Raw genomic sequence first — 27833 nt, 5'->3', positions numbered from 1 at the left:
GGAGTCTGATGTGACGTGAGGGTGGGCGGAGCTAACCGCGACGCAGACGGGTGAGTGGGCGGAGCCAACAGGAACAAGGGAGGGGCCTGCCGTGACGTAGATGAGTGGGCGGAGCCGACAGGCGCGAGAAGGTGGGCGGCGCCAATAGTGACGCAGGCTGTGGGTGGGCGGGGCTTTTCATTCAGTCGTGTTTATTGAGCGCTTACTGTGTGCAAAGAGCTGTACTAAGCGCTTGGGAAATCCAAGTTGGCAACATATAGAGACGGTCTCTACCCAATAGTGGGCTCCCAATCTAGACTTTGCGTGACGTAGTTGGGGCCAGTACTGACGTAGAAGGGGTGAGTGGGCGGGGCCAATAGTGACGTAGAGGTGGCGGGTGGGCGGGGCCACAGGAGAAGCAGCGTGGCTCGGTGGAAAAAGCCCCGGCTTTGGAGTCAGAGGTCATGGGTTCAAATCCCGACTCCGCCAGCTGTCAGCTGTGTGACTACTTCTCTGTGCCTCAGTGACCTCATCTGTAAAGTGGGGATTAAAACCGTGAGCCCCCCGTGGGACAACCTGATCAACCTGTGACCTCCCCCGCGCTTAGAACGGTGCTTTGCACATAGTAAAGCCCACTCAGCCCACTGTTGGGTAGGGACCGTCTCTATCTGTTGCTGACTTGTACTTCCCAAGCGCTTAGTCCAGTGCTCTGCGCACCGTAAGCGCTCACTAAATACGACTGATTGAATGAATGAATGAAGAGAGCTGATGACACCCAGATCTACACCTCTGCCCCTACTCTCTCCCCCTCCCTCCAGGCTCACATCTCCTCCTGCCTTCAGGACATCTCCATCTGGATGTCTGCTCGCCACCTAAAACTCAACATGTCCAAGACTGAACTCCTTGTCTTCCCTCCCAAACCTTGTCCTCTCCCTGACTTTCCCATCTCTGTTGACGGCACTACCATCCTTCCCGTCTCACAAGCCCGCAACCTTGGTGTCATCCTCGACTCCGCTCTCTCATTCACCCCTCACATCCAAGCCGTCACCAAAACCTGCCGGTCTCAGCTCCGCAACATTGCCAAGATCCGCCCTTTCCTCTCCATCCGTACCGCTACCCTGCTCATTCAAGCTCTCATCCTATCCCGTCTGGACTACTGCATCAGCCTTCTCTCTGATCTCCCATCCTCGTGTCTCTCCCCACTTCAATCCATACTTCATGCTGCTGCCCGGATTATCTTTGTCCAGAAACGCTCTGGGCATATCACTCCCCTCCTCAAAAATCTCCAGTGGCTACCAATCAATCTGCGCATCAGGCAGAAACTCCTCACCCTGGGCTTCAAGGCTGTCCATCCCCTCGCCCCCTCCTACCTCACCTCCCTTCTCTCCTTCTCCAGCCCAGCCCGCACCCTCCGCTCCTCCGCCGCTAATCTCCTCACCGTACCTCGCTCTCGCCTGTCCCGCCGTCGACCCCCGGCCCACGTCCTCCCCCGGGCCTGGAATGCCCTCCCTCTGCCCCTCCGCCAAGCTAGCTCCCTTCCTCCCTCCAAGGCCCTGCTGAGAGCTCACCTCCTCCAGGAGGCCTTCCCAGACTGAGCCCCTTCCTTCCTCTCCCCCTCGTCCCCCTCTCCATCCCCCCATCTTACCTCCTTCCCTTCCCCACAGCGCCTGTATATATGTGTGTACATATTTATTACTCTATTTATTTTACTTGTACATATCTATTCTATTCATTTTATTTTGTTAGTACGTTTGGTTTTGTTCTGTCTCCCCCTTCTAGACTGTGGGCCCACTGTTGGGTAGTGACCGTCTCTATACGTTGCCAATTTGTACTTCCCAAGCGGTTAGTCCAGTGCTCTGCACACAGTAAGCGCTCAATAAATACGATTGATGATGATGTGCCTCAGCGCTCTCATCTGTAAAACGGGGATTAAAACCGCGAGCCCCCCCGTGGGACAACCTGATCGCCTTGTGACCTCCCCAGCGCTTAGAACGGTGCTTTGCACATAGTAAAGCCCACTGTTGGGTAGGGACCGTCTCCAAGCGCTTAGTCCAGTGCTCCGCGCACCGTAAGCGCTCACTAAATGCGACTGACTGAATGAATATTATCATTACAGGTGGAGCGGGCGGGGCCTTGCGTGACGCAGCAGGTGTGGGCGGGGCCAGAGGTGACGTCGAGGCGGTGGGCGGGGCCGACGGGGACGTGCGCCGTGAGTGGGCGTGTCCGCGCGTGACGCCGAGGGGCGGGGGGCGTGTGGCGCTGAGCGTGCGCGGCAGGGGGCGCCCGTCCGGCGGCGTCGGTTCTGTGCGGGCCCCGCTCGGTCGGTCGGTCGGTCGGTCGGTGTGCGGGCCCCGCTCGGTCGGTCGTTCGTTCGTTCGTTCGTTCGGTCGGGGGGCGATGGCGGAGGACAGCGAGTCAGCGGGCAGCCAGCGCAGCCTGGAGCTGGACGACCCCGACACCGGCGGCATCGACGGCGACAACGAGGCCGAGGACGGCGACAACGACGCCCAACACCAACAACACCGGAACGCGCACCGGAGCGCACCCAGAGGGTACCGACCGACAACACGCGCCGCCGCCGCCGCCGCCTCCTCCTCCTCCTCCTCTTCCTCCCCTCCCCAATAATATAACAATAACGATGGCCTTTATTAAGCGCTTACTACGTGCGAAGCACCCCACTAAGCGCCGGGGGACATTACAAGGAGATCGGGTTGTCCCCCGGGGGGCTCACAGTCTTCATCCCCATTTTACGGGTGAGGGAACGGAGGCCCAGAGAAGTGAAGGGACTCGCCCAAAGCCACCCAGCTGACAATTGGCAGAGCCGGGATTCGAACCCATGACCCCTGGCTCCAAAGCCCGGGCTCTTTCCACTGAGCCACGCTGCTTCTCTTCCTTCTCCTCCTCCTCCTCTTCCTTCTCCTCCTCCTCTTCCTTCTCCTCTCTCCCTTCTTCCTCCCCTTTTCTCTCCCCCTTTTCTGCCTCCTCCTCTTCCTCCCCCTCTTTTTCCTCCCCCCTTTTTCCTCCCCCTCTTCTTCCTCCCACTCTTCTTCCCCCTCCTCCTCCTCTTCTTCCTCCTCCTCTTCTTCTTCCTCCACCTCCTCTTCTTCCTCCTCCTCCTCTTCCTCTTCCTCCTCCTTCTCCACTCTCCCTTCTTCCTCCCCCTTTTCTCTCCCCCTTTTCTTCCTCCCCCTCTTTTTCCTCCCCCTTTTTCCTCCCCCTCTTTTTCCTCCCCCTCTTTTTCCTCCCCCCTTTTTCCTCCCCCCTTTTTCCTCCCCCCCTTTTTCCTCCCCCTCTTCTTCCTCCCCCTCTTCTTCCCCCTCCTCCTCTTCTTCTTCCTCCTTCTCTTCTTCTTCTTCCTCCACCTCCTCCTCTTCCTCCTCCACCTCCTCCTCTTCCTCCACCTCCTCCTCTTCTTCCTCCTCCTCCTATTCCTCTTCCTCCTCCTCTTCCTCCTCCACCACCTCCTCCTCCTCCTCCTCCTCCTCCTCCTCCTCCTGTCCTCCCAGTCCATCCAGTCCACTCCCAGGCCTGTCAAACCTGCCCTGGGCCTCACTTCATCCCACCCATCCCCTTCTGCCCGTCCATCCTCCCCCTCCACCCCGCCCTACCTCCTTCCCCTCCCCACAGCCCCTATATATATATATAATATATATATATATAATATATAATATTTAATATATATTTAATATATATAATATATATAATATATTATATATAATATATATTTAATATATATATAATATATATAATATATATATAATATATATATATAATCTGTACAGATTTCTTCCTCTGTATCTAGTTTACGTGTACAAAATCAACCCCCCTAAAAGCACAAGTTTTAACGTGTCACTTTGATGCCAGGATGACCTTAGAAGCTCCAATTCTCTCTGCTCCTCTAATAATATTATGTCGCCAACTTGTACCCAAGCGCTTAGTCCAGTGCTCTGCTCACAGTAAGCGCTCAATAAATACGACTGAATGAATGAATATTTACTATTCTATCGATTTTGCTAATGATGTGCAGTTAGCTTTAATTCTATCTATTCTGATGACTTGACACCTGTCCACATGTTTTGTTTTGTCATTCATTCAATCGTATTTATTGAGCGCTTACTGTGGGCGGAGCACTGGACTAAGCGCTTGGGAATAGGGACCACCTCTATATGTTGCCGACTTGTACTTCCCAAGCGCTTAGTACAGTGCTCTGCACACAGTAAGCGCTCAATAAATACAATTGAATGAATGAATCCCATCCATACCCTCCATCCTGTCCATCCTTCCCGTCCATCCGACCCATCCCATCCGTCCTTCCCATCCGCCCCACGCATCCCATCCATCCCATGCATCCCATCCATCCTTCCCGTCCATCCTTCTAGACTGCGAGCCCGCTCTTCTAGACTGCGAGCCCGCCCTTCTAGACTGCGAGCCCGCTGTTGGGTAGGGACTGTCTCTATATGTTGCCAGCTTGTCCTTCCCAAGCGCTTAGTACAGTGCTCTGCACACAGTAAGTGCTCAATAAATATGAATGAATGAATAAATCCTTCCCATCCATCCCAGCCATCCTTCCCGTCCATCCCGTCCATAATAATAATAATAGTAATAATGGTATTTGTTAAGTGCTTACTATGTGCAAAGCACTGTTCTAAGCACTTGTAACCTCCCCAGCGCTTAGTACAGTGCTTTGCACATAGTAAGCGCTTAATAAATGCCATCATCATCATCATCATCACTGGGAGATTACAAGGTGAACAGGCTGTCCCACACGGGACGCCTCATTTTCCAGATGAGGGAACCGAGGCCCAGAGAAGTGAAGTGACTTGCCCACAGTCACCCAGCTGACAGTTGGCGGAGCCGGGATTTGAACCCGTGACCTCCGACTCCAAAGCCCGGGCTCTTTCCACCGAGCCACGCTGCTTCTCATCCCGTCCCTGGCCCTCTGCTGTGGGGGTCAGAGGGGCCGCAGCGATGGGCCCCCCGTGAGAAAAACACCCCCCCAAACCGCGCCTCCTTCCAAGTCAGGATTGCCGAGTGGACGGAGCCCGGGCCTGGGAACCAGGAGGACCTGGGTTCTAATCCCGCCCCCGACACCTGGCCTCCCGGGTGACCTTGGCCAAGTCACTTCACTCCCCTGGGCCTCGGTGACCGCATCTGAAAAATGGGGATTGAGACCGAGAGCCCCTTATAATAATAATAATAATAATGGCATTTGTTAAGCGCTTACTATGTGCAAAGCACTGTTCTAAGCGCTGGGGGGATACAAGGTGATCAGGTTGTCCCACGTGGGGCTCACAGTCTTAACCCCCGTTTTACAGATGAGGGAACTGAGGCTCAGAGAAGTTAAGTGACTTGCCCAAGGTCACACAGCAGACATGTGGCAGAGCCGGGATACGAACCCATGACCTCTGACTCCAAAGCCCGGACTCTTTCCACTGAGCCACGCTGCTTCTCTTTTAGACTGTGAGCCCACTGTTGGGTAGGGACTGTCTCTACATGTTGCCAATTTGTCCTTCCCAAGCGCTTAGTACAGTGCTCTGCACACAGTAAGCGCTCAATAAATACGATTGATGATGATGATTCATTCATTCAGTCGTATTCATTGAGCGCCTAACTGTGTGCAGAGCACTGGACTGAGCGCTTGGAAAGTACAGTTCGGCATCAGAGAGAGACAATCCCTGCCCACAAAGGGCTCGCGGGCTAGAAGGGGTGGGACAGGGACTGTGTCCCATCCGGTTCGCTTGTATCCACTCCAGCGCTTAGTACAGTGTCCGGCACATAATAATGGTATTTGTTAGGCGCTTACTAGGCGCCTAACAAACACCACGCTTCTCTGGCCCTGTTACCTCACCTGGAAAATGGGGATTTGGTCTGTCAGCCCCATGTGACACTGTGACCAACCCGATTACCCCGTAGCCACCCCGGCGGTTAGTTCAGTGGCTGGCACATAGTGAGCGCCGAACTCATACTATTAAAAAAAAAAAGGATTTGGGGATTCCGTTGTTCACGGATGAACGTCAGGAAGATTCCCCGTTGACTTTCCCTTTTAGACTGTGAGCCCACTGTTGGGTAGGGACTGTCTCTATATGTTGCCAATTTGTACTTCCCAAGCGCTTAGTACGGTGCTCTGCACATAGTAAGCGCTCAATAAATACAATTGATGATGATGATGATGACTTTCACCAGCCCACTGTCCCTGAGACTCGCTTAGGAGTAGAGTATGGCTGATCCCCAAGAAAGGTTTAATATTTGAAAAAAAAATGGCCCCGGGAGGGGGAGAAATGATGGTGGGGTTTCTTCCACTGACTTTCCGGTTTTTATTTGGCATTGCGTATTAAAAAATGGCCCGTGGAATCATCAATCGTATTTATTGAGCGCTTACTGTGTGCAGAGCACTGTACTAAGTGCTTAATAATACCCTTCTAGACTGTGAGCCCACTGTTGGGTAGGGACCGTCTCTATATGTTGCCAACTTGTACTTCCCAAGCGCTTAGTACAGTGCTCTGCACACAGTAAGCGCTCAATAAATACGATTTGATTGATTGATTGGAAAGAAGGGGAGGGGCGGCCTGCACAGCTCTGCAATGAACGTCCACCTTGTGACACCGTTGACAGAGAGGGACGCCACCAGCACCAGAATGCATGAAGTGTGCCTGAATAAGCGCTTAGTACAGTGCTCGGCACACAGTGAGCGCTCAATAAATTGGGTAGGGACTGCCTCTATACGTTGCCAACTTGTACTTCCCAAGCGCTTAGTCCAGTGCTCTGCACACAGTAAGCGCTCAATAAATACGATTGAATGAATGAATAAATGTGATTGAATGAAGCGGCGTGGCTCAATGGAAAGAGCCCGGGCTTGGGAGTCAGAGGTCACGGGTTCTAATCCCGGCTCCGCCACTCGTCAGCTGTGTGACTTTGGGAAAGTCACTTCACTTCTCTGGGCCTCAGTGACCTCATCTGTAAAATGGGGATTAAAACTGTGAGCCCCCAGTGGGACAACCTGATCACCTTGTATCTAGCCCCGGGCTTAGAACAGTGCTTGGCACGTAGTAAGCGCCTAGCAAATACCATCGTTATTATTAGTAGTATTATTATTGGGGGATTATGAAGTAGAAATAAAGGGCAATGGTGGAACGGGAGTCCGAAGGAGCCGCCTTGGACTATCGTAAAAGCGGCAACGGTGGTTGATTTCCCGCATGGAGCTGGGAAAAGTAGGGAGGAATCAAGTGAGCGGGAAATGAAGCTGCTACTAAATAAGGCTGGGCTGAAAATCAATCAATCAATCGTATTTATTGAGCGCTTGCTGTGTGCAGAGCACTGTACTAAGCGCTTGGGAAGTACAAGTTGGCGACATATAGAGACAGTCCCTGGACTCTTCGTTCTAGAAAGATGCCAGCGGGGATCTGTATGTTGCCAATTTGTACTTCCCAAGCGCTTAGTACAGTGCTGTGCACATAGTAAGCGCTCAATAAACACGATTGATGATGATGATGAGAGGGCAGGATGAAAGTTTACAAAATCTCGGAAGGGTGCGTACGGGATGAACATGGAATTGTTATTCACCAAACCCTAAACCTTCGTTCGTTTGTTCATTCGGTCGTATTTCTTGAGGGCTTAGTGTGTGCAGAGCACCGTACTAAGCGCTTGGGAAAGTACAATACGACACTAAACAGCGACATTCCCTGCCCGCAGCAAGCTTTCGGCCTAGAGAAGCGGCGTGGCTCAGTGGAAAGAGCCCGGGAGTCAGAGGTCACGGGTTCAAATCCCGGCTCCGCCAATTGTCAGCTGGGTGACTTTGGGCAAGTCACTTCACTTCTCTGGGCCTCAGTGACCTCATCTGGAAAATGGGGATTAAGACTGTGAGCCCCTCGTGGGACAACTTGATTACCTTGTAACCTCCCCAGCTTTTAGAACAGTACATATTCTATTCTATCTATCTATCTATCTATCTATCTATCTATCTATCTATCTATTTATTTATTTATTTATTTTGCTGCTCTATTTATTTATTTATTTTACTGCTCTATTTATTTATTTATTTTACTGCTCTATTTATTTATTTATTTTACTGCTCTATTTATTTTACTTGTACATATCTATTCTATTTATTTTACTTCGTTACTATGTTTGGTTTTGTTCTCTGTCTCCCCCTTTTAGACTGTGAGCCCACTGTTGGGTAGGGACCATCTCTATATGTTGCCAACTTGTACTTCCCAAGCGCTTAGTCCAGTGCTCTGCACATAGTAAGCGCTCAATAAATACGATTGATGATGATAGTAAGCGCTTAATAAATGCTATTATTATTATTAGAGATGAGGGTGCAGTCAGACAGAGCTATTTATTGAATGCTTTTACTGGGTGCAGAGTACTTTACTGAGCACTTGGAGAGTATGATTGGCCTGATCCCTGCTCAAAAAGAGCATACAGTGTAGCTGGGAAGACACGTTAAAATAAATGACAGAGAAAAGGAAGCAATAGAGTATAAAGATACGTAAAGGCAGAGAAGCACCGTGGCCTAATGGCTAGAGCTCGGGAGTCAGAAGGACCTGGGTTCAAATCCCGGCTCTGCCACTTGACTGCTGTGTGACCGTGGGAAAGTCACTTCTCCGTCCCTCAGCGACCTCATCCGTAAAATGGGGATTAAGACTGTGGGACAGGGACTGTGTCCAACGTGATGGACTTGTATCTACCCCGGTGATTAGGACGGTTCCTGGCCCAGAGGGAGCGCTTAACAGATAGCATAAAAAAATCGGTGGGGTCGGGAGGAGTAACTAAGGTGACACAGAAGTGTTCATTTTTTATGCCATTATTTGTGGGGTCGGGAGGAGTAACTAAGGTGACACAGAAGTGTTCAAATGGCAGTTGGGGCGGTGGCGGAGAGGACGAGAAAATGCGGTGAATTAGGAAGGTCTCCTTGAGGAGGTGGGAGATGGGTGCGAAATTACGTTGCGGCGGCGCGAAATCGTGCTTCAGGCACGTGAATCCGGGCAGCAGAGCGACAGGTGGATCAATGCAGTAGTTGATCGATAAGTGGTATTTATTGAGCGCTTGCTCAATAAATAGAGGCCGGAGGCCGGACGGTCAGCAAGCCAGGAGACGATAACTGCTTGGATCAACGTGCTATCGATGCCCGTCTACTCGTTTTGTTTTGTCGTCCATCCCCCCGCTTCTAGACCGTGAGCCCGTGGTTGGGTAGGGATCGTCCCTATCCGTTGCCGTACTTTCCAAGCGCTTAGTCCAGTGCTCTGCACGCAGTAAGCGCTCAATAAATACGATTGAGTGAACCAACGGGATAGCAGTTGGGATGGGAAGGGAGGGGCGGATTTTGGCGATGTCGTGAAGGTTGAAGCTCATTCAGTTAATCCATTCAATCGTATTTATTGAGCGCTTGGGAGAGTACGATATAACAATAATAATACTAAAGGGAAGAGTTTATTGTTATAAACCGACACATTCCCCGTCCGTGGCGAGCTTACAGTCGAGGGGGGGTACTATAAATAAATGAGAAGCAGCGTGGCTCAGAGGAAAGAGCACAAGCTTTGGAGTCAGAGGTCATGGGTTCAAATTCTGGCTACGCCACTTAGCTGTGGGACTTTGGGCAAATCACTTAACTTCTTTGTGCCTCAGTTACCTCATCTGAGAAATGGGGATGAAGACTGTGAGCACCCCATGGGACAACCTGATCACCTTTTAACCTCCCCAGTGCTTAGAACAGTGCGCTGCACATAGTAAGCGCTTAATAAATGCCCTCATTGTTATTATTATTATTATTATTATTAAATGACAGATATGTACAAAAGTGCTGTGGGGCTGGGAGGGGGTGATGAATTAAGGGAGTAAGTCAGAGCAACGCTAAAGGGAGTTGAAGAAGAGGAAACCGACAGGATTTAGTGATGGATTGAATATGTGGGTTGCATCATCATCATCAATCGTATTTATTGAGCGCTTACTGTGTGCAGAGCACTGTACTAAGCGCTTGGGAAGTACAAGTTGGCAACATAACATCCGAGAGAGGAGTCGAGCCAAGATTATGGGTTCGTGAGACAGGAAGGACGGTGATGCCGTCTACAGTGATGGGAAAGTCAAGGGGAGGACGGGATTCGGATGGGAAGATAATGGACACGTTAAGGTTGAGGTGACAGTGGGGCATCCAAGTAGAGATGTCTTGGAGGAAATGCGAGACTGGAAAAAGGGAGAGGGATCAGGGCTGGGGATGGAGATTTGGGGGATCATCGCGTAGAGGTGGGAGTTGAAACCATGGGAGCGATTGAGGTCTCCAAGGGAGTGGGTGTAGACGGAGAATAGAAGGGGACCCGGAAATTCATGGACAAGCGGTCCATACCGGGCTAATAGAGGAAAAGCTCGGGTTGTCGAAGGGTGTTAAGTGGTTCATCCCTAACCATAAGGAGAAATGTCAGGAAGGTGGCCGCCACAAAATTCTCCCCGTCCCCCTTTACTCCCGGTGTCAGGGATTCAATGCCGCGAACCAGCCGTGGTTCGACCGTGATGCGACACAGCAAGAGTAAAACATGATAATTCTGCTGTTTGTTAAGCGCTTACTAGGAGCCAGGCACTGTGCTAAGCGCTGGGGTGGTGTTTATTGTACCGTACTCTCCTAATCGCTTAGTTCAGCGCTCTGCACGCAGTAAGCGCTTGCGATGGACGATTGGATGAATCAGGTCCCACAGGGAGAACAGGCACTGAATTCCCATTTTGTAGATGAGGGAACTGAGGCCCGGAGAAGTTACGGGAGTTTCCCAAGGTCACCCAGCAGGTAAGTGGCGGAGATTAGAACCCAGGTCCCCCAACCCCAGGCCCGGGCTTTTTCCACTAGGCCACGCCGCTTCCCTAGTCGGGTCATCCTGGATGAGGGGACCCCCGCAGCCGGAGACGACGCCCGCCGGATGAACGGGTCGGAGCAGGCCGAGCGCGGCCGGAAGCCCGTCGTGGCCAGGGAATGTGTCGGTTTATCGTTCTGTTGTCCTCTCCCACGCGCTCAGTACAGTGCTCTGTACACAGTAAGCGCTCAATAAATACGAATGAAAGCCGTGGCAGTTCGGGGGTCAGGGCTGCGGGCTGCCCGGGCACACACAAACACACACTCAACAGTGGTCAGCCTCTAGTCTGGGGGGAAAACAAAAAAATGATCCACCTGGAAATAATTCAAGCCGGAACGGGCCCACCGACAGGCATCGTTTTAGCCGTGTCCTCTCCCGGACCGCTCTGGTTTACCTCTGGTGTCCAGACCCTTTGATATTTTTCAATTTGGTTTCTTCATTTCAAAGACATTGGAAGTTGGCTAGTAAATCTTTCTATTTGGCTAGACTTTTTGGGCTCTGGAGCAAATGATGCGAAGGGGCAAAGGATTACCGGTTTTGCCTATCGCTTTTTATTTTGGCTGCGGTTCTTGATCCTGCAGCGCTAAAACCGGTCCGCGAGGCCTTCCGATTTACCGGCTTGTTAGATCGTACTCTCCCAAGCGCTTAGTACAGCCCACTGGAGGAGCTCAGTAAATGCGATTGACTAAATACTGCCCAACAATGTGTTCTGTGAGTTTTTTTTCCAGGCAGATTTCAGTGTGTGGCAACGATAAATAAAAACACAAGTTGCCCATCTTGACCGAATTTTCAGAGGAGGTTGGATCGTGTAGTTGTAGCATCCTGTTGTCTTGTAGAAAGAGGATAATTTGTCGGGGGAGAGGGTCAGAGGGTAGTTCAGGGAGGCTTCAGTGAAACGTGGACTCGATTCTGTTAGCGGCGTAGAGTTAACGGGTATTTCAGTCATTTTCTGGATATGTGTCTTTCTGATGACTGTGTTTTAGGATGCAGACCTGAATTTTCTCTCAGATTGGTGTGTGTTGTATGAGGTGGTAACGATTGGAGAACCTGCTCTTTTTAAGTGTCCCTGCGCTTTCCTCCCCTAATACAGATGTAGCGATTATCGACCTGCTGAGGAGCCAAAAAAAAAAAAAAAGCTATAAACATAGCCTCTTTCAGAGGGATTTTCTCTTTTGGGCTTCAAGAGAGCCGTTCGATGCCCAGAGCAATTACTGTACTACCAAGCCATACCCCCAGTGGCCTTGAAGGCGAGTAATGAATTTCTCTTCCCTAGACATTCGAAAAACAGAACCTGAAAAACTTGCCCACTTAAACTTCTCTTTTTACATCGGAAAATGATCCGTATTCCGAACAAATGTGACTCGTCTTCTGTTGCCATTCTGCTGTGTCTGAAGCACTAAAGCTAATAAATCCATCTTCAGATGGCGTTCCCGCAGAGATATTTTACAAGGATGGCGGATTTCAGCAGGTCCGCCGTGCACGGTCTGGAAAGAGGGTTCACGGCTGGGCACGTGGTTTATAGGAGAGTGAGAGCCTCATGAATCACCGGGGTGAAATTACTCCCCGGGCCTCTGCCTGGAAGGTGGTAAAGCGGAACCACCTCGTTGACCAGCCGACGGACAGAAACGTCTGTCTCACAGCCGATTCAGCCGATCATTCGGCCAAGCAGAGGGCGGTTTCTGTGGAGCGAAAAAGATGGAAGCCAGATCGGAGGGGGTCAAGGAGAGAATTGAAGGAGAGGAACTTGAGACAGCGGGTTTAGACAAGTCGCTCAAGGAGTTTTGAAAGGAATGGTAATCAATCAATCAATCAGTCGTATTTATTGAGCGCTTACTGTGTGCAGAGCGCTGTACTAAGCGCTTGGGAAGTACAAGTTGGTAAGAGGGATATGGGGCGATAATTGCCGGGAGCCTTGAAGTCAAGAGAGGGTGGGTTTTTGGATAGGGGAGACACGATCATGTTTAAAAGCAGCGGGGAGAAAACAAATCCAGCTTGTAGATGGCTTGGTGCGTGGCAGAATAAAGTTAAACAGTGTGAACCTTCCACGGCTCCGTATCGTTCCAGGGCATCTTCAACTCTGACTCAGTCAGATCTTCCAGCATGGCATGACCTGAGGTTCTTGGTAAATTTCTCAGGACAGTGAAATTTGCTTATCAGTTGCCACCTCTCAGAACAGTTAAATTTGCTTAGAACAGTGCTTGGCAAACAATAAAAATAATAATAATGGCATTTATTAAGCACTTACTATGTGCAAAGCACTGTTCTAAGCGCTGGGGGGGGATACAAGGTGATCAGGTTGTCCCATATGGGGCTCACAGTCTTCATCCCCATTTCCCAGAGGAGGGAACTGAGGCTCAGAGAAGTGAAGTGACTTGCCCAAAGTCACACAGCTGACAAGTGGCAAGAGGCAGGATTAGAACCCGCGACCCGCACTTAACAAGTACCACCATTCTAGCCGCCAATCTCTTGATGCCGTCAGGTACTTTGGTAAAAAATGGAGATCTTGGCACTGCTCTTTACTCTTTTCCTCCATTTGTCTCCCTACAAACAAAAGTATCTTGAGAAGCAGCCTGGCCTAGGGGAAACAGTACAGGCCTGGCAGTCGCAAGGACCTGGGTTCTAATCCTGGCTCCGCCACTTGTCTGCTGTGTGACCTTGGGCAAGCCACTTCACCTCTCTGGGCCTTAGTGACCTCATCTGTAAAATGGGGATTAAGACTGTGAGTCCTTTGTGGGTCAGGGCCTGTGTCCAACCGAACTGCCTTGTATCTACTCCAGCGCTTAGTACAGTGCCTGGCACACGGTAAGCGCATAATGAATACCACAGTTGTTACTGCCAAAGGGAGTACATGTGGTGATTATTTCTAACCCCTAGTTCAGAAAAGGGACTCAGGCATCACCCCCAAAACCTCACACTCATAATAATAATAATAATGATGGCATTTATTAAGCACTTACCATGTGCAAAGCACTGTTCTAAGCACTTGGGAGGCCACAAGGTGATCAGGTTGTCCCACGGAGGGTTCACAGTCTTAATTCCCCTTTTATAGATGAGGTAACTGAGGCACAGAGAAGTGAAGTGACTTGCCCAAAGTCACCCAGCCGACAGCTGACTTGAACCCATGACCTCTGACTCCAAAGCCTGTGCTCTTTCCACTGATCCATGCTGCTTCTCTACTGAACTCATCTGAAATGGGTTCAAGTCCCCACTTTTGGGGCACAGCTGAATATTTACCGTATTTGCCAGTTGCCAGTTGATGACTAAGTTAAGCGCTTAGTACAGTGCTCGGCACACAGTGAGCGCTCAATAAATATGATGGAATGAATGAATGAATGATCAATTTACCCATTTTGATATTCTCCCGGCCCCACAGCCAGTTAGGTACACACTTATGTACTCTAAATTCATTCATTCAATCGTATTTATTGAGCGCTTACTGTGTGCAGAGCACTGTACTAAGCGCTTGGGAAGTACAAGTTGGCAGCACATAGAGACGGTCCCTACCCAACAGTGGGCTCACAGTCTAGAATTATTTCTAAATTAGTCTAAATTATTTATATTAGTGTCCCTCTCTCCCTCTCTCTGCCCACTTTTGTCTGTTAACTCCATTGTATTGTACTCTCCCAAACGCTTAGTACAGCGCTCCGCACATTGGCACTCAATAAATACCGCTGACGCTACTGCGCCCCAATTTTTCTGTGTAATGATGGCCAGCCATCTCTTGATATGAGAGCATAATAGTAATGACGGTATTTGTTAAGCGCCTACTACGTGCCAAGCACTTTTCTGAGCGCCGGAGTCGAAACAAGGTTATCGGGTTGGACTCAGTCCCCGTCCCACGTGGGGCTCACAGGCTTCATCCCCATTTTACAGATGAGGTAACTGAGGCACAGGGAAGTGAAGGTCGCACAGCAGATATGTGGCGGGGCTGGGATTAGAACCCAGGTCCTTCTGGCTCCCAAGAGAAGTTGAAAATTACATTGCAGTGCAGCAAGCCCATTTCCTTCATCATCTGCCTTTGTTGTTGTTTTTTTAACTTGCTTACTGTAAGTTGGTTTCCACAGGTGGATTTAATAGTCCTTTTTTAAAACAAAATCAGGCTTCGTGGCAATGGCATTCTCATTTTCTCTTTGAATTTTGGGACAGGAGCCCCGGTGTGGATTTGGGAGCCAAGAAAAAAAAGAAGAAGCAGAAGAGAAAAAAGGAGAAGGCAAATTCCGGCGGCACCAAGTCCGATTCTGCCTCCGATTCCCAGGAGATTAAAATTCAGCAGCCTTCAAAGGTGAGAGCTATGTTCTTTTGCGACCCTTGGGAGCTCTTGCACGAGAGGCAGGGAACGGTGGCCACTTGACTCGGTTGGTCAGTCAGGGTTTGAGTTACCCAGAGACCGTGGCAAACAGAACAAGTCGTGACATCTTGGACCCCCAGGCAACTAGTGTGGATGCCACGGCACACGCGCCCGCTTCTCTCGTTGGGGGCTTTTTCAGTGAGTCGGTAGCCCTCGCCATGCGTTTAACGGTATCGCTGTTTGAAGAGGACACTTGAAAAGGGACTCTTCTTCACTCAGAAGATCTCCATCTTCCTTCTTTCGGCAGCCGACGGCCCCTGAAGTAGCCGTGGGTAAGTCCACGGAAACTTGGAGTGAGACCAGCCTTCTTGGGTTCTGAGACAAGGGAAGCAGCCTGGCTCAGTGGAAAGAGCCCGGGCTTTGGAGTCAGAGGTCATGGGTTCGAATCCTGGCTCCACCCCAAGTCTGCTGTGTGACCTTGGGCAAGTCACTTAACTTCTCTGAGCCTCAGTTACCTCATCTGTAAAAATGAGGATTAAGACTGTGAGCCCCACGTGGGGCAACTTGATCACATTGTATCCCCCCCAGCGCTTAGAACAGTGCTTTGCACGTAGTAAGCGCTTAACAAATGCCATCATTATTATTATTATTATTATTATTATTATTATTATTATTATTATTATTATTATACCGAAGGAGCGAACCAAATCCCAGCCACCCGAGAACTATTTTTGTCAGTTTGCCGGCCAAGCGGAAGGCTGTGGTCAGCCGAGGAGACGACGTCCAGCCTCGCGTCTTCCCCTCTCGGGAGATAGAATGGCAGATTATCTCCTTAGGAGTCTGGCCTTCTCCGGAGGGGCCCGGGGCCCATTTTGGATGTCACGGAATTAACCTCCTCCCATTCCCGTCACGTCCGTCCGTATCAGGTAGCTAATCCAAGTTTACGGAGGAGGACTTGGAGATCGAGGCATTCTGAGTTGGTGGGGGTTTGGGGCGAGAGTTTTATCCGCTTAAATCCTCACTCTTCTCCCACCAAACAACTCAGCACAGGCCTTCTGACGTCCTGGGCGGGCTGTCCAAAAGATCCGGGGAAAGCAGTCCCATCAGTCATATTTATTGAGCGCTTACTCTGTGCAAAGCGCCGTACTGAGCGCTCGGGAGATTACGACACGACAGAATTAGTAGACCCATTCCCTGCCCCTGACGAGGTTACGGTCTAGGTGCTAAGCACCGTACTAAGCGCTGGGGTAGATAAAAGCTAATCAGGTCGGACCCAGTCCGTGCCCCACATAATAATAATAATGGTATTTAAAGCGTTTACTATGTGCCAAGCACTGTTCTAAGTGCGGGGGTAGATACAGGGTAATCAGGTTGTCCCTTGTGGGGCTCACGCTTTTAATCCCCTTCACATGGGTCTTAATTCTCATTTTACAGATGAGGTAACTGGGGCCCAGAAGAGTGAAGTGACTTGCCCAGGGTCACACAGCAGAAAAGCGGAGGAGCCGGAATTAGAACCCGGGTCCCTCTGACTTCTAGGTGGATGGCCTATCCGCTAGGTCACGCCGCCATGACACTGAGCCAAAGCTTTCTCTAGAAAACCCTGATTTGGAAACTGTCCTGGCCTTAGATTTTGTTTAAGGATAGGGAGAATCAGCACCTGAGTCGAGTTTCATTAGTGATGATTTCCTCCGGGGAGTGTCTATTGGCCAGTAATATTTGATGATCCCACTGAATAAGGTCAAATTCTAAATAGAGGGGGAGAAACAGGTGCAGGAATCTCGCCGGAAGTGAAGGTGGCATTTTTAAGCACTTCTGAATCGAAGATCCTGATGTGTGTTCCTTTGGAAAGGGTAAGGTGTTTTTGTAAGAACTGTTTTTAATAGTAAATCCAGAGAAGACGACATGTGCCGCTCTAACTCAGACGCGGCGTAACAGATTAATCCACACACTCCGAGAGCTTGGATGCCGAGAAAAACTTGGAGTTCTGGCCAAGTTTGCCGTGGGGTTTCCGACGCCTAGTTGCTGTTCTACTGGGGCAGTTCTTTTAAGTGGTATTTGTTAAGCGCTTACTAGGTTCCGGGCACTGTACTAAGCGCCGGGGTAGATACAAGCTAATCGTGGTGGATACGGTCCCTGTCCCACTTAGGGCTCACAGTCTTGATCCCCATTTTACGGATGAGATAACGGAGGCTCAGAGAAGTTAAGTGACTTCCCCAAGGTCACACAGCAGACAGGTGGCAGAACCAGGATTGGAACCCAGGTCCTTCAGATTCCCAGGCCCGGGCTCTATCCACTGGGCTGTGCTGCTTCTTGTGCAGTTTAGCAGCACCACAGTCTGGGTTTCCATACACGCATGCAAGATCTGTGAATTCTGGGGGGCAAAAAGTTACCTCTGGACATGAGATCTGGTAACCAAGGTCTCCCGGAACTGGATTCGGGAACAGAGGAAGTCGTCAGAGGCTTCGTAATGTGGCCTAGTGGATAGAGCACGGGCTTGGAAGTCAGCAGGACCTGGGTTCTAATCCTGCGCTCCTCTCACTGTCTGCGGTGTGACCTTGGGTAAGTCACTTCACTTCCCTGGGCCTCAGTTCCCTCATCCCTCATTAGGATGGCGAGCCCCACGGGGCCTGTGCCCAGCCTGATTAGCTTGCATCTACCCCAGCGCGCTCAGTACAGCGCCCGGCACGTAGTAAGCGCTTAACAAATACCGCAGACGAACGGTCCAAACCCAAGGAAGCCTGTTTGGAGGGCCGCTTCCTTCTGCAGGATCCTTAAAGTTGCAGCCCCTGCCGGACTGATTTCAGAAATCCAAATAAAAAGGAAACGTTCAACAGAAGCACCAGTGGGCCTCAGCCTGGGCCTGTCGATTCGGAAGGGAGGCTGGGGTGAGCGCTTTCCGTCTTCAGGGAGCCAGATGAGGGCTCGTTCGCACTTGGATCGAGGCTAGCGGTGAAGCGGAGGAAACTGGAGTCCGCTAATGGAGTAATCGGAGGCGAAGTCTGAGAGATAAAGGAGTTCGCAGGGGTACAAGGAACTGTGGTTTTCAGGCATTCGGACTGGGAGCTTCAGATAGGGGCCGGATTTCCGGGGAAGAGATTTAAAAGGGGAGAGATTCCTGGGGCTTATGCTTGAAAAGGAGAGGATGGTTTGAGGAAAAGAAGGCCTCTCGGTTGTAAGCTCGTTGAGGTCACGGAACGTGGCCTAGTGGATAGAGCACGGACTTGGGAATCACAAGGACCTGGGTTCTAATCCCGGCTCCGCCACTCATCTGGTATGTAACCGTAGGTGAGTCATTTTACTCCTCTGAGCCTGTTACCTCATCTGTAAAATGGGGATTAAGACCGTGGGACAGAGGCCATGCCCAACCCGATTAGCATGCATCTGTCCCTGCGCGCGGTACGGTGCCTGACGAATACCAGTTAGTATTGTGGCATTGTACTCTCCCGACCGCTTAGTACAGTGCTCTGCACACAATTAAGCGCTCAGTAAATACGACTGACCGACTGATGGGTAGGTTGCCCTGATGAGTGCGGGAAGGGCTGTGGCGTGGGGGGGAAATTTCCGTGGAAAATGAGCCTCTTCCTGGAGTCCGGAGCACGCCGGCGGTATCTCGGCGTGTTTCCGTTCTAGGAGGAGGCGATCTCCTCGCCAGCCCGGCGCGGTTTGGAGCTCACAACTAAAGGTCGAGCCGAGTGGCCGCCACTCGACGTCAGCAGCCCCCGGCCTAACCTGGTAGCCCTTCGGAGGGGCCCGGAAGGCGGGGTAAATAGCGTCCATTCCGCAAGTATTTTCAAGTCTTTAGGGCCGCTGAAGGCCTCCCCAGCTGGGCTGGTTTCGAATCCACCTGCCTCAACCCGTGGGGCCCTCGGTCGGCGGACGCGTCCCCCACAGCTCCCGTCAGCCTCCTTTCGGGAGAATTCACCCTTCCGAGCCGCCCGTCGATCGAAACCGATCGAGAGCCTTTCGAACAACCGCCCGTCTCGTCGACCCCGGGCTGCTGGCCGGTAAAAGACCGTTCTCTTCCCGAATCTCTTTGTCTCCGTAGAGTCCAGCCATTCCCATGCAGAAGTTGCAAGACATTCAAAGAGCCATGGAGCTCTTATCAGCGTGCCAGGGCCCAGCCAAGAACATCGACGAGGCAACCAAACGGAAGTACCAGTTTTGGGATACCCAGCCCGTGCCCAAACTTAGTGAGTCCTCCCGTCTCCTGGAATAAAAGCGGGGCTAGCTGATCCAGTGTGAAAAAATCGTCCGTCCGTTCCAGTTACCAAACTGAGCGGAAATAAAAGACCCCAGCAGGCAGTCAGTCGATCAGATTTATCGAGCGCTTACCGTGTGCAGGGCACCGTACTAAGCGCTTGGGAGAGTGCCGTATGACAATAGAACGGCCACATTCCCAGAAGTGCTGTTTTGGCGGGCGGGGGCTTCAAACCCATTCATGCTTCTTCGCGGCGTAGAATTGGATTTATGACCGCGAGCGGTTCAGGAGTACGTATCCCCTAAAGCTTAGTCGGACTCGTTTAACTGATTGACCTTCGAGCTGCAAATTTGTGGCCACCCGCCCGGAGTTTAGCCCGACAGGATGGCCTCTCACGGACTCTTCCCTCCTCTCGCGACAGATGAAGTCATAACGTCTCACGGTGCGATCGAGCCAGATAAGGACAACGTGCGGCAGGATCCTTACTCTCTGCCGCAGGGCTTTACGTGGGACACTCTGGATCTGAGCGACGCGGAGGTGGTGAGTCAGCCAGTGACCGGAGCGACGGTTGAGGCGAAAATCACCAAAGCGTGTTGAGTCTGAACAGCAGAGGGGTGACCCGTTGTCTTTTCCCACCGCAGCTGAAGGAACTGTACACGCTGCTCAACGAAAACTACGTGGAAGATGACGACAACATGTTCCGGTTCGACTATTCGCCCGAATTCCTCTTGTGGTGAGTAGCCGGGGCCGGAGGCAGGGTAGCCGTGTAGGATGGGTTTGGCGTCGGGGACGGCCCGGCCGGGCTTTTCCGGGGCAACGTGACTTTTCGTTTCAGGGCGCTGCGGCCTCCTGGGTGGCTCCCTCAGTGGCACTGTGGAGTGCGGGTTTCCTTGAACCGAAAGCTTGTGGGGTTCATCAGTGCCATCCCAGCAAGCATCCGCATCTATGACAGGTATTCCCCCAATATTATCATTACCGTCGTCGGCGCTGCCCATCTCGGGGTCGCCCTTGGAGAGAGTTTCCAGTCGTCTACCGGTCTCAGCTACGGGAGGGAGAGTCAAGCAGAGGCCTACGCGTTCCCTTTCTAGCTTGGGCAGCGGCAGGCGATCTGCTACGAGGCAAAACACACCCGTGCCGGGCAGCAGCGGCGCGGGAGAGAGTCGAGGGCGGGGACTCAGTTTACTCCGTGGTAGTGAATTCTGTATTTTTAACCAAGAAAACGCTATGGATCCGCTACCAGAACGACGGCAGGTGGAGGTGGGGCGTGCTGGGAGGGATGCGTCCGTGGCCTCGCTACGGGTCGGAGACCACTCGGCGGCCTAAGACAAAATCAGAAATATCAGTGACGGGTCTGTACTGACGAAAAAAAATCCAATCCTTTATACGAATGACACTTTGGGAATATCCTCCATTGAAAGCAGCGGAGTGTTTCATCGTAGGAACGCTCACCTCCGAAAGCCAAATCTCCGCTCGGAACAGGCAGCACGGCAGAGTGGCTAGAGCCCGGGCCTGAAAGTCAGGAGGTGACGGGTTCTAATCCCGGCTCTGCTGTGTGACCTTGGGGAAGCCACTTCACTTCTCTGGGCCTCAGTCACCTCATCTGTCAAATGGGGGTTGAGACCGTGAGCCCCAGGGGGGACGGGGACTGTAGCCAACCCGATTTGCCTCTATCTACCCCGGCGCCCGGCACGTAATAAGCGCTTAACAAATACCGTGATTATTAATCAAAAACGAGGTGCACAGGAAGTCTGTGGGGTCTTCTGATGCTGCATTCTGGGCTCCTGTACTCCACAGCGTGAAGAAGATGGTAGAAATCAACTTCCTCTGCGTCCACAAGAAGCTGAGATCGAAGCGGGTGGCCCCCGTGCTTATTAGGGAAATCACTAGAAGGGTCAATCTGGAGGGAATCTTCCAGGCCGTCTACACAGCTGGGGTGGTCCTCCCGAAGCCCGTGGCTACTTGCAGGTAAGGACAAGGTTTGTTACCCGGCCTCCTTTAAGCGTGCCCCGGCGACGTCCTTAAAATCACCGTCCTTCCGGGTCTGGGGGGCGGTGGGTGGGTGGCAGGCCCTCTGCACGAAGCAATTCAGTCAATCAGTCGTATTTATTGAGCGCTTACTGCGTGCCGAGCACTGTACTGAGCGCCGGGGAGAAAACGATACAACAGTAGACGGATACGTTCCCTGCTCACAGCGATGCTGCCGAGCCTGGAGATGCGTGGAATTTTCAACGAGTATCTCTGGCTGCGCACGCTTCGAAGAGTTAGAAGAATCGGCGCTTCTTGCGTAAAAAATAAATGGGACGCGTTTTCCAAATGGATGCTTTCGGGGAGATTCTCTGCCTGAAGGTGAACGTTGGGATTTTAGAAGGTAATTGGGGAAAGATGACCTTGAGGATGAAAACTAGGACAGTCTTAAATTTTAAGAACAAGACCCGGAAGGTCTGTGCTGTGGGGATCATCAGACCGCTTGGTATTTCAGGATTGCTTCAACTAAGGAGAGAATCAGTCAATCCATGGTATTTATGGAGCTCGCACTGTGTGCGGAGCACTATATTAAACGATTGGGAGAAAGAGCAGCGGCCCGGGAGTCAGAGGACCTGGATTCTAATCCTGGTTCTGCTACGAGTCTGCTGTGTGACCTTGGGCAAGTCACATGACTTCTCTTTACCTCAGTTTCCTCAATTGTAAAATGGGGATTAAATGCCTATTCTCCCTCCTGCTTAGGCTGTGAGCCCTATGTGCCCATCTAATTAACTTGTACTACCCCAGTGTTTAGAACAGTGTTTGGCACACATTAAGCACTTAACAAATACCACAGAAAAAAATGACAACAGGATGAGTAGACCTGTTCCCTTTCAAAAGGAGCTTACGGTCCAGCGAGAAACAGAGAAAGGTGGGACTAAATGTGGCTATGAACTGGGAAGGTACTGGAGAGAAAAGAGACCGAAATGGCAGTATTTTCTTTCTTTCCTGGAAACTTTCATTCGTTTATATTTATTGAGCGCTTGCTGTGCGCAGAGCACTTTACTAAGCGCTTAGGAGAGTACAATATAACAATAGACACGTTCCCTGCCCACAACGTGCTTACATTTTAGAGGGGGAGACAGACATTTATATAAATAAATGACAGATATGGCCATAAGTGGTGTGGGACTGGGAGGGGGGACGAACATAGGGAGAAAGTCGGGGCGACGTAGAAGGGAGTGGGAGAAGAGGAAAGGGAAGGCTTCTTAGAGGAGATGGGCCTTCAATAAGGCTCTGAAGTTGGGGAGAGCAATATGTATATATGTTTGTACATATTTATTACTCTATTTATTTATTTATTATATTTGTACATATCTATTCTATTTATTTTATTTTGTTAGTACGTTTGGTTTTGTTCTCTGTCTCCCCCTTTTAGACTGTGAGCCCACTGTTGGGTAGGGACTGTCTCTATATGTTGCCAATTTGTACTTCCCAAGCGCTTAGTACAGTGCTCTGCACACAGTAAGCGCTCAATAAATACGATTGATGATGATGATGATGATATGAGGAGGGAGGGCATTACGGGCCAGAGGCGGGACGTGGGCCAGAGGCCGGCATCAGCAATCCGAGAACGGGCGGCCGCGATGGAAGGCGGTGTTGGTTGTGGCAGATGGGAAACAAAGACGACGTTGTCCTGTAATTCCAGGTACTGGCACCGATCGCTAAACCCCAGAAAACTGGTGGAAGTGAAATTTTCCCATCTGAGTAGAAATATGACTTTACAAAGAACCATGAAGCTCTACAGGCTTCCGGACGTAAGTAGAACCGAGCTGGTCTGCGGGTCTCCGGGGCGGAACCGACTCGGAAAGCAGTTCCCGCCAGACCGTAAAATACGCACACGGGATAGGAGGTTGTATTTGTTTGCAATTCTCTCCGGGCTGGACCATGAACAGATAAAGCAGAGCTTTGCTGCCATCAGCAAGGGATAAGCCAAGACATTCCAATCCTGGCCTCCCAGATGCCCCAAGTTTGGAATTGTTAACTACCGGGATCTCTTTAGTTTCCCATCGGGGCCCGGATACTCAACGCGTAATTGTTGAAACACCCCACATTAATGTCTCATTAATGTAACCCGAAGTCAATTAATCGTACATATCCTCTTTGAGAAGTGGGAGAGATTCTCCACCAATTACTTCAGGCTGCCTTATTATTAGCAGGGAATGGCACTATTTATTGTTGCAATGTACTTTCCCAAATGCTTAGTACAGTAAGTGCTCAGAAAATATGATTGAATGAATGGATATTATTATTATATTTGTTGAGCGCTCATTGGGCCAAGCTCTGTTCCAAGCTCTGGGGTAGATGCAACCTAATAATAATAGTAATTATGGTTATTTGTGAAGCGCTTACTATGTGCCAGGCACTGTAATAATAATAAAAATAATATGATGGTATTTGTTAAGCGCTTACTATGTGCCAAGCACTGTTCTAAGCTCTGGGGGGATACAAGGTGATGAGGTTGTCCCACGTGGGGCTCACGATCTTCATCCCCATTTTCCAGATGAGGGAGCTGAGGCCCAGAGAAGTGAAGTGACTTGCCCAAAGCCACACACCTGACAACTGGCGGAGTGGTGATTTGAACCCACGACCTCTGACTCCCAAGCCCGGGCTCTTTCCACTGAGCCACGCCGCTTCTCCGTACCAAGCGCCGGGGTGGATACAAGCAAATCAGGACAGGCACACTTGAAGGTCCCGGTTTAAGAAGAACAAATATCGAAGCCCCATTTTTTAGCGAAGAAACTGAGGCACGGAGAAGTTCCGTGACTGAGTGGCACGAGTGGCAGGGCCGGGATTAGAACTCACGCCTTCTGACACCCAGGTTCTTTCCATCCAGCACTTAGTAAGCGCTTAACAAGTACCACAATTACTATTATTAGGCCTCTCTGCTTCCCTCCAGGGGGACTGGAGACAGAGTCACGTGGGAGTGGAATGGTCTGAATTCCAAGCGGAAAAGTGGTTCTTCCAAGCCACGGAAGGGAGCCCTCGCGTCAAAAGACGCTCCAAACCTCGCTCTCTCCCCGTCCGCTCCCGGAAGGAGCAGTGTGGGCTAGCGGATAGAGCCCGGACTTGGGAGTTGGAAAGAAATGGCGGAGCCGGGATTAGAACCCAGATCCCTGCTGTGCAGTCTCGAGCGAGTCCGGGCCTGGGGAGGGGCGGTCCAAAGGACCTGGGTTCTAATCCTGGCTCCGCCACATTTCTGCTGTGCGACCTTGGGCAAGTCACTTCATTTCCCAAGCGCTCCGTACAGTGCTGTGCACACGGTAAGCGCTCAGTAAACACGATTGAATCAATGAATTTCTCTGGGCCTCAGTTACCTCATCTGCAAAATGGGGATGAAGGGCGTGAGCCCCACGTGGGACAGGAGCCGTGTCTAACCCGATTTTCTTGTGTCCACCCTGTGTCCGGGCCTGGGGAGGGGCGGTCCAAAGGACCTGGGTTCTAATCCTGGCTCCGCCACATTTCTGCTGTGCGACCTTGGCCACTTCATTTCCCAAGCGCTCAGTACAGTGCTGTGCACACGGTAAGCGCTCAGTAAACACGACTGAATGAATGAATTTCTCTGGGCCTCAGTTACCTCATCTGCAAAATGGGGATGAAGGGCGTGAGCCCCACGTGGGACAGGAGCTGTGTCTAACCCGATTTGCTTGTGTCCACCCTGTTTAACAAATACCGTTAGGAACATTAAGCCCTCAGTATGCTTAATGAGCACTTGACAGGAAGTACTTAACTCAATGAGCACTTAACATTAACAGTGCTCTGCACACACTAAGTGCTCAATACGATTGAATGAATTGAATGAATACAAGCTGTTCAGTACCATTATAATTATTATTCTCTACCCCGGCGCTGAACGAGTACCACTGCTATTATTAGATGAAGGGATTTCACGGGGGGCCGGAGACCGACTCCTGGCCGTCGGTGAAGCGGTCTTATTTATTAAGCGCTCGGGAGAGGACGGCCACGTGAGATCGGGGGGGTTTCTCTGTGTTGTCGCCCTAACCAGGCCACCAAGACCTCAGGCTTGAGACCGATGGAGGAGAAAGATACGAAAGCCGTGCAGGCGCTCATCAACAGTTACCTCCTCCAGTTCCACCTCGCCCCCGTGATGGGCGAAGAGGACGTGGCCCACTGGTTTCTGCCGCAGGACCGCATCATCGACACGTTCGTCGTCGAGGTAAAAAGCCCGGCGGACGCGTCGCGAGCGTAGAGTCGGACGGGGCCCCGGCCCCGGTTCCGCCTTCTCCGGGCCTCACCTGGAAGATGGACACTGTAGACTGTGAGCCCGTCTACACCGGGAGCCCGCCGTTGGGTAGGGACTGTCGCCGACTTGTACTTCCCAAGCGCTTAGTACGGCGCTCTGCGCACCGTAAGCGCTCAATAAAGACGATTGAATGAATGGAGATGGAGACTGTGAGCCCCATGGGGGATAGGGACCGCGTCCATCCCGATTTCCCGTTGTTGGGTAGGGACCGTCTCTCTACGTTGCCAACTTGTACTTGGGAAGCAGCGTGGCTCAGTGGAAAGAGCCCGGGCTTTGGAGTCGGAGTTCCTGGGTTCGAATCCCGGCTCTACCAGTCGGCAGCTGTGTGACTTTGGGCAAGTCACTTCACTTCTCTGGGCCTCAGTTCCCTCATCTGTAAAATGGGGAATAGGATTGTGAGCCCCCCGTGGGACAAGCTGATCATCTTGTAATCTCCCCAGCGCTTAGAACAGTGTTCTGCACATAGTAAGCGCTTAATAAATGCCATCATCATCATTATTATTATTCCCAAGCGCTTCGTACAGTGCTCTGCACACAGGAAGCGCTTAATAAATACGATTGAATTTGCCTGTATCCACCCCAGCGCTTACAGTGTTCAGTGCCAAACAGTGCTTGGCATGTAGTAAGCGCTTCACCAATACCATAATTATTATTAAATACCACAATCATAATTATTATTATTGTTATTGTCCTGGCCCTACCCCCTGCATCCTCCCGGCCACCACGCCGGCATTTCCGGAGCGGATTTCTTGGGCACTGCCTTGGGGCTGGAGGGATTTTAGTTGGAGATCACTGGAGCCACCACGATGCTGCCTTTCCTAGAGCCAGACATCGCTGTGCCGAAGGAAATTCCCGGATATAAATCACCCTCTCCCGTCCTCAATATTCCACGGAGGACGCCGGGTGCCCAGAGACCACCCTTGGGATTCCAGTTTACTGGGCTCACGAATCAATCCGTGGTATCTAGCGAGCGCTTCCGATGTGCAGAGCACTGTACTGAGTACTCGGGAGAGTAATAGTAATTGTGTTCGTTAAGCTCTTACTATGTGCCGGGCACTGTGCGAAGTGCTGGGGTCGATACAAGCAAACCGGGTTGGATGCAGTCCCTGTCCCCTCACGGTCTTAATCTCCATTTTACAGATGAGGGAACTGAGGCACAGAGAAGTGAAGTGACTTGCCCAGGAGTACAATAGAGCAGTGCTTTGCACATAGTAAGCGCTTAACAAATACCATCATCATTATTATTATTATTTATTAAGCTCGTTGTGGGCAGGGAATGAGTCTGCTGTTATTTGGTACACTCCCGAGCGCTTAGTAATGATGATGATGATAATGGCATTTGTTAAGCGCTTACTATGTGCAAAGCACTGTTCTAAGCGCTGGGGGGGATACAGTGTGATCAGGTTGTCCCACGTGGGGCTCACAGTCAATCCCCATTTTACAGATGAGGGAACTGAGGCTCAGAGAAGTTAAGTGACTTGCCCAAGGTCACACAGCAGACATGTGGTGGAGCCAGGATTCGAACCCACGACCTCTGACTCCAAAGCCCGGGCTCTTTCCACTGAGCCACTCTTTGCACATAGTAAGTGCTTAACAAATACCATCATTATTATTATTATCGCAGAGAAGCAGCATGGCCTAGTAGATAGAGCCCCAGCCTGGGAGGCCCACGGTCCTGGGTTCTAATCCCGGCCCTGCCGCTTGTCTGCCGCGTGTCTGCCGCGTGACCTTGAGCAAGTCGCTTCACTTCTCTGGGCCTCAGTGACCTCATCTGTAAAATGGGGATTGAGACCGTGAGCCCGACGGGGGGACTGGGTCCAACCGGATTTGGTTGTGTGGAAAGTAATGTAATGAAATGGCAATAGCTGAGCCATGAGAAGCAGCGTGGCTCAGTGGAGAGAGCCCGGGCTTTGGAGTCAGAGGTCATGGGTTCAAATCCCGGCTCCGCCACTTAATAATAATAATAATGATGGAATTTATTAAGCGCTTACTATGTGCCAAGCAGTGTTCTAAGCACTGGGGAGGTTACAAGGTGATGAGGTTGTCCCACGGGGGGCTCACAGTCTTCATCCCCATTTTACAGGTGAGGGAACTGAGGCACAGAGAAGTGAAGTGACTTGCCCAAAGCCACCCAGCTGACAAGTGGCGGAGCTGGGATTTGAACCCATGACCTCTGAATCCAAAGCCCCGGCTCTTTTCCACTGAGCCACGCTGCTTCTCACTTGTCAGCCGTGTGACTTTGGGCAA

General features: G+C 51.2%; 1 protein-coding gene across 1 annotated transcript in view; it reads left to right on the top strand.

The window, feature by feature from the left end:
- The first annotated feature begins 2311 nt into the window (after positions 1 to 2311).
- NMT2 (N-myristoyltransferase 2) overlaps positions 2312 to 27833 on the top strand; it is a 31006-nt gene continuing 5484 nt past the window's right edge. Inside the window, exons 1-9 of the mRNA XM_038755893.1 lie at positions 2312 to 2531; positions 14961 to 15096; positions 19148 to 19292; positions 19722 to 19840; positions 19942 to 20033; positions 20136 to 20252; positions 21095 to 21265; positions 22971 to 23079; positions 25329 to 25499. Coding sequence (XP_038611821.1) covers positions 2377 to 2531; positions 14961 to 15096; positions 19148 to 19292; positions 19722 to 19840; positions 19942 to 20033; positions 20136 to 20252; positions 21095 to 21265; positions 22971 to 23079; positions 25329 to 25499 — 1215 coding nt within the window. The 5' untranslated portion in view covers positions 2312 to 2376. The remainder of the gene's footprint in view (positions 2532 to 14960; positions 15097 to 19147; positions 19293 to 19721; positions 19841 to 19941; positions 20034 to 20135; positions 20253 to 21094; positions 21266 to 22970; positions 23080 to 25328; positions 25500 to 27833) is intronic.

The sequence above is a fragment of the Tachyglossus aculeatus genome, chromosome 13 (genome assembly GCF_015852505.1).
Source record: "Tachyglossus aculeatus isolate mTacAcu1 chromosome 13, mTacAcu1.pri, whole genome shotgun sequence".
NCBI classification, from domain to species: Eukaryota; Metazoa; Chordata; class Mammalia; order Monotremata; family Tachyglossidae; genus Tachyglossus; species Tachyglossus aculeatus.
The sequence above is the reverse complement of the archived record's forward strand: the minus strand, read 5'-3'. Positions and strand labels throughout refer to the sequence as shown.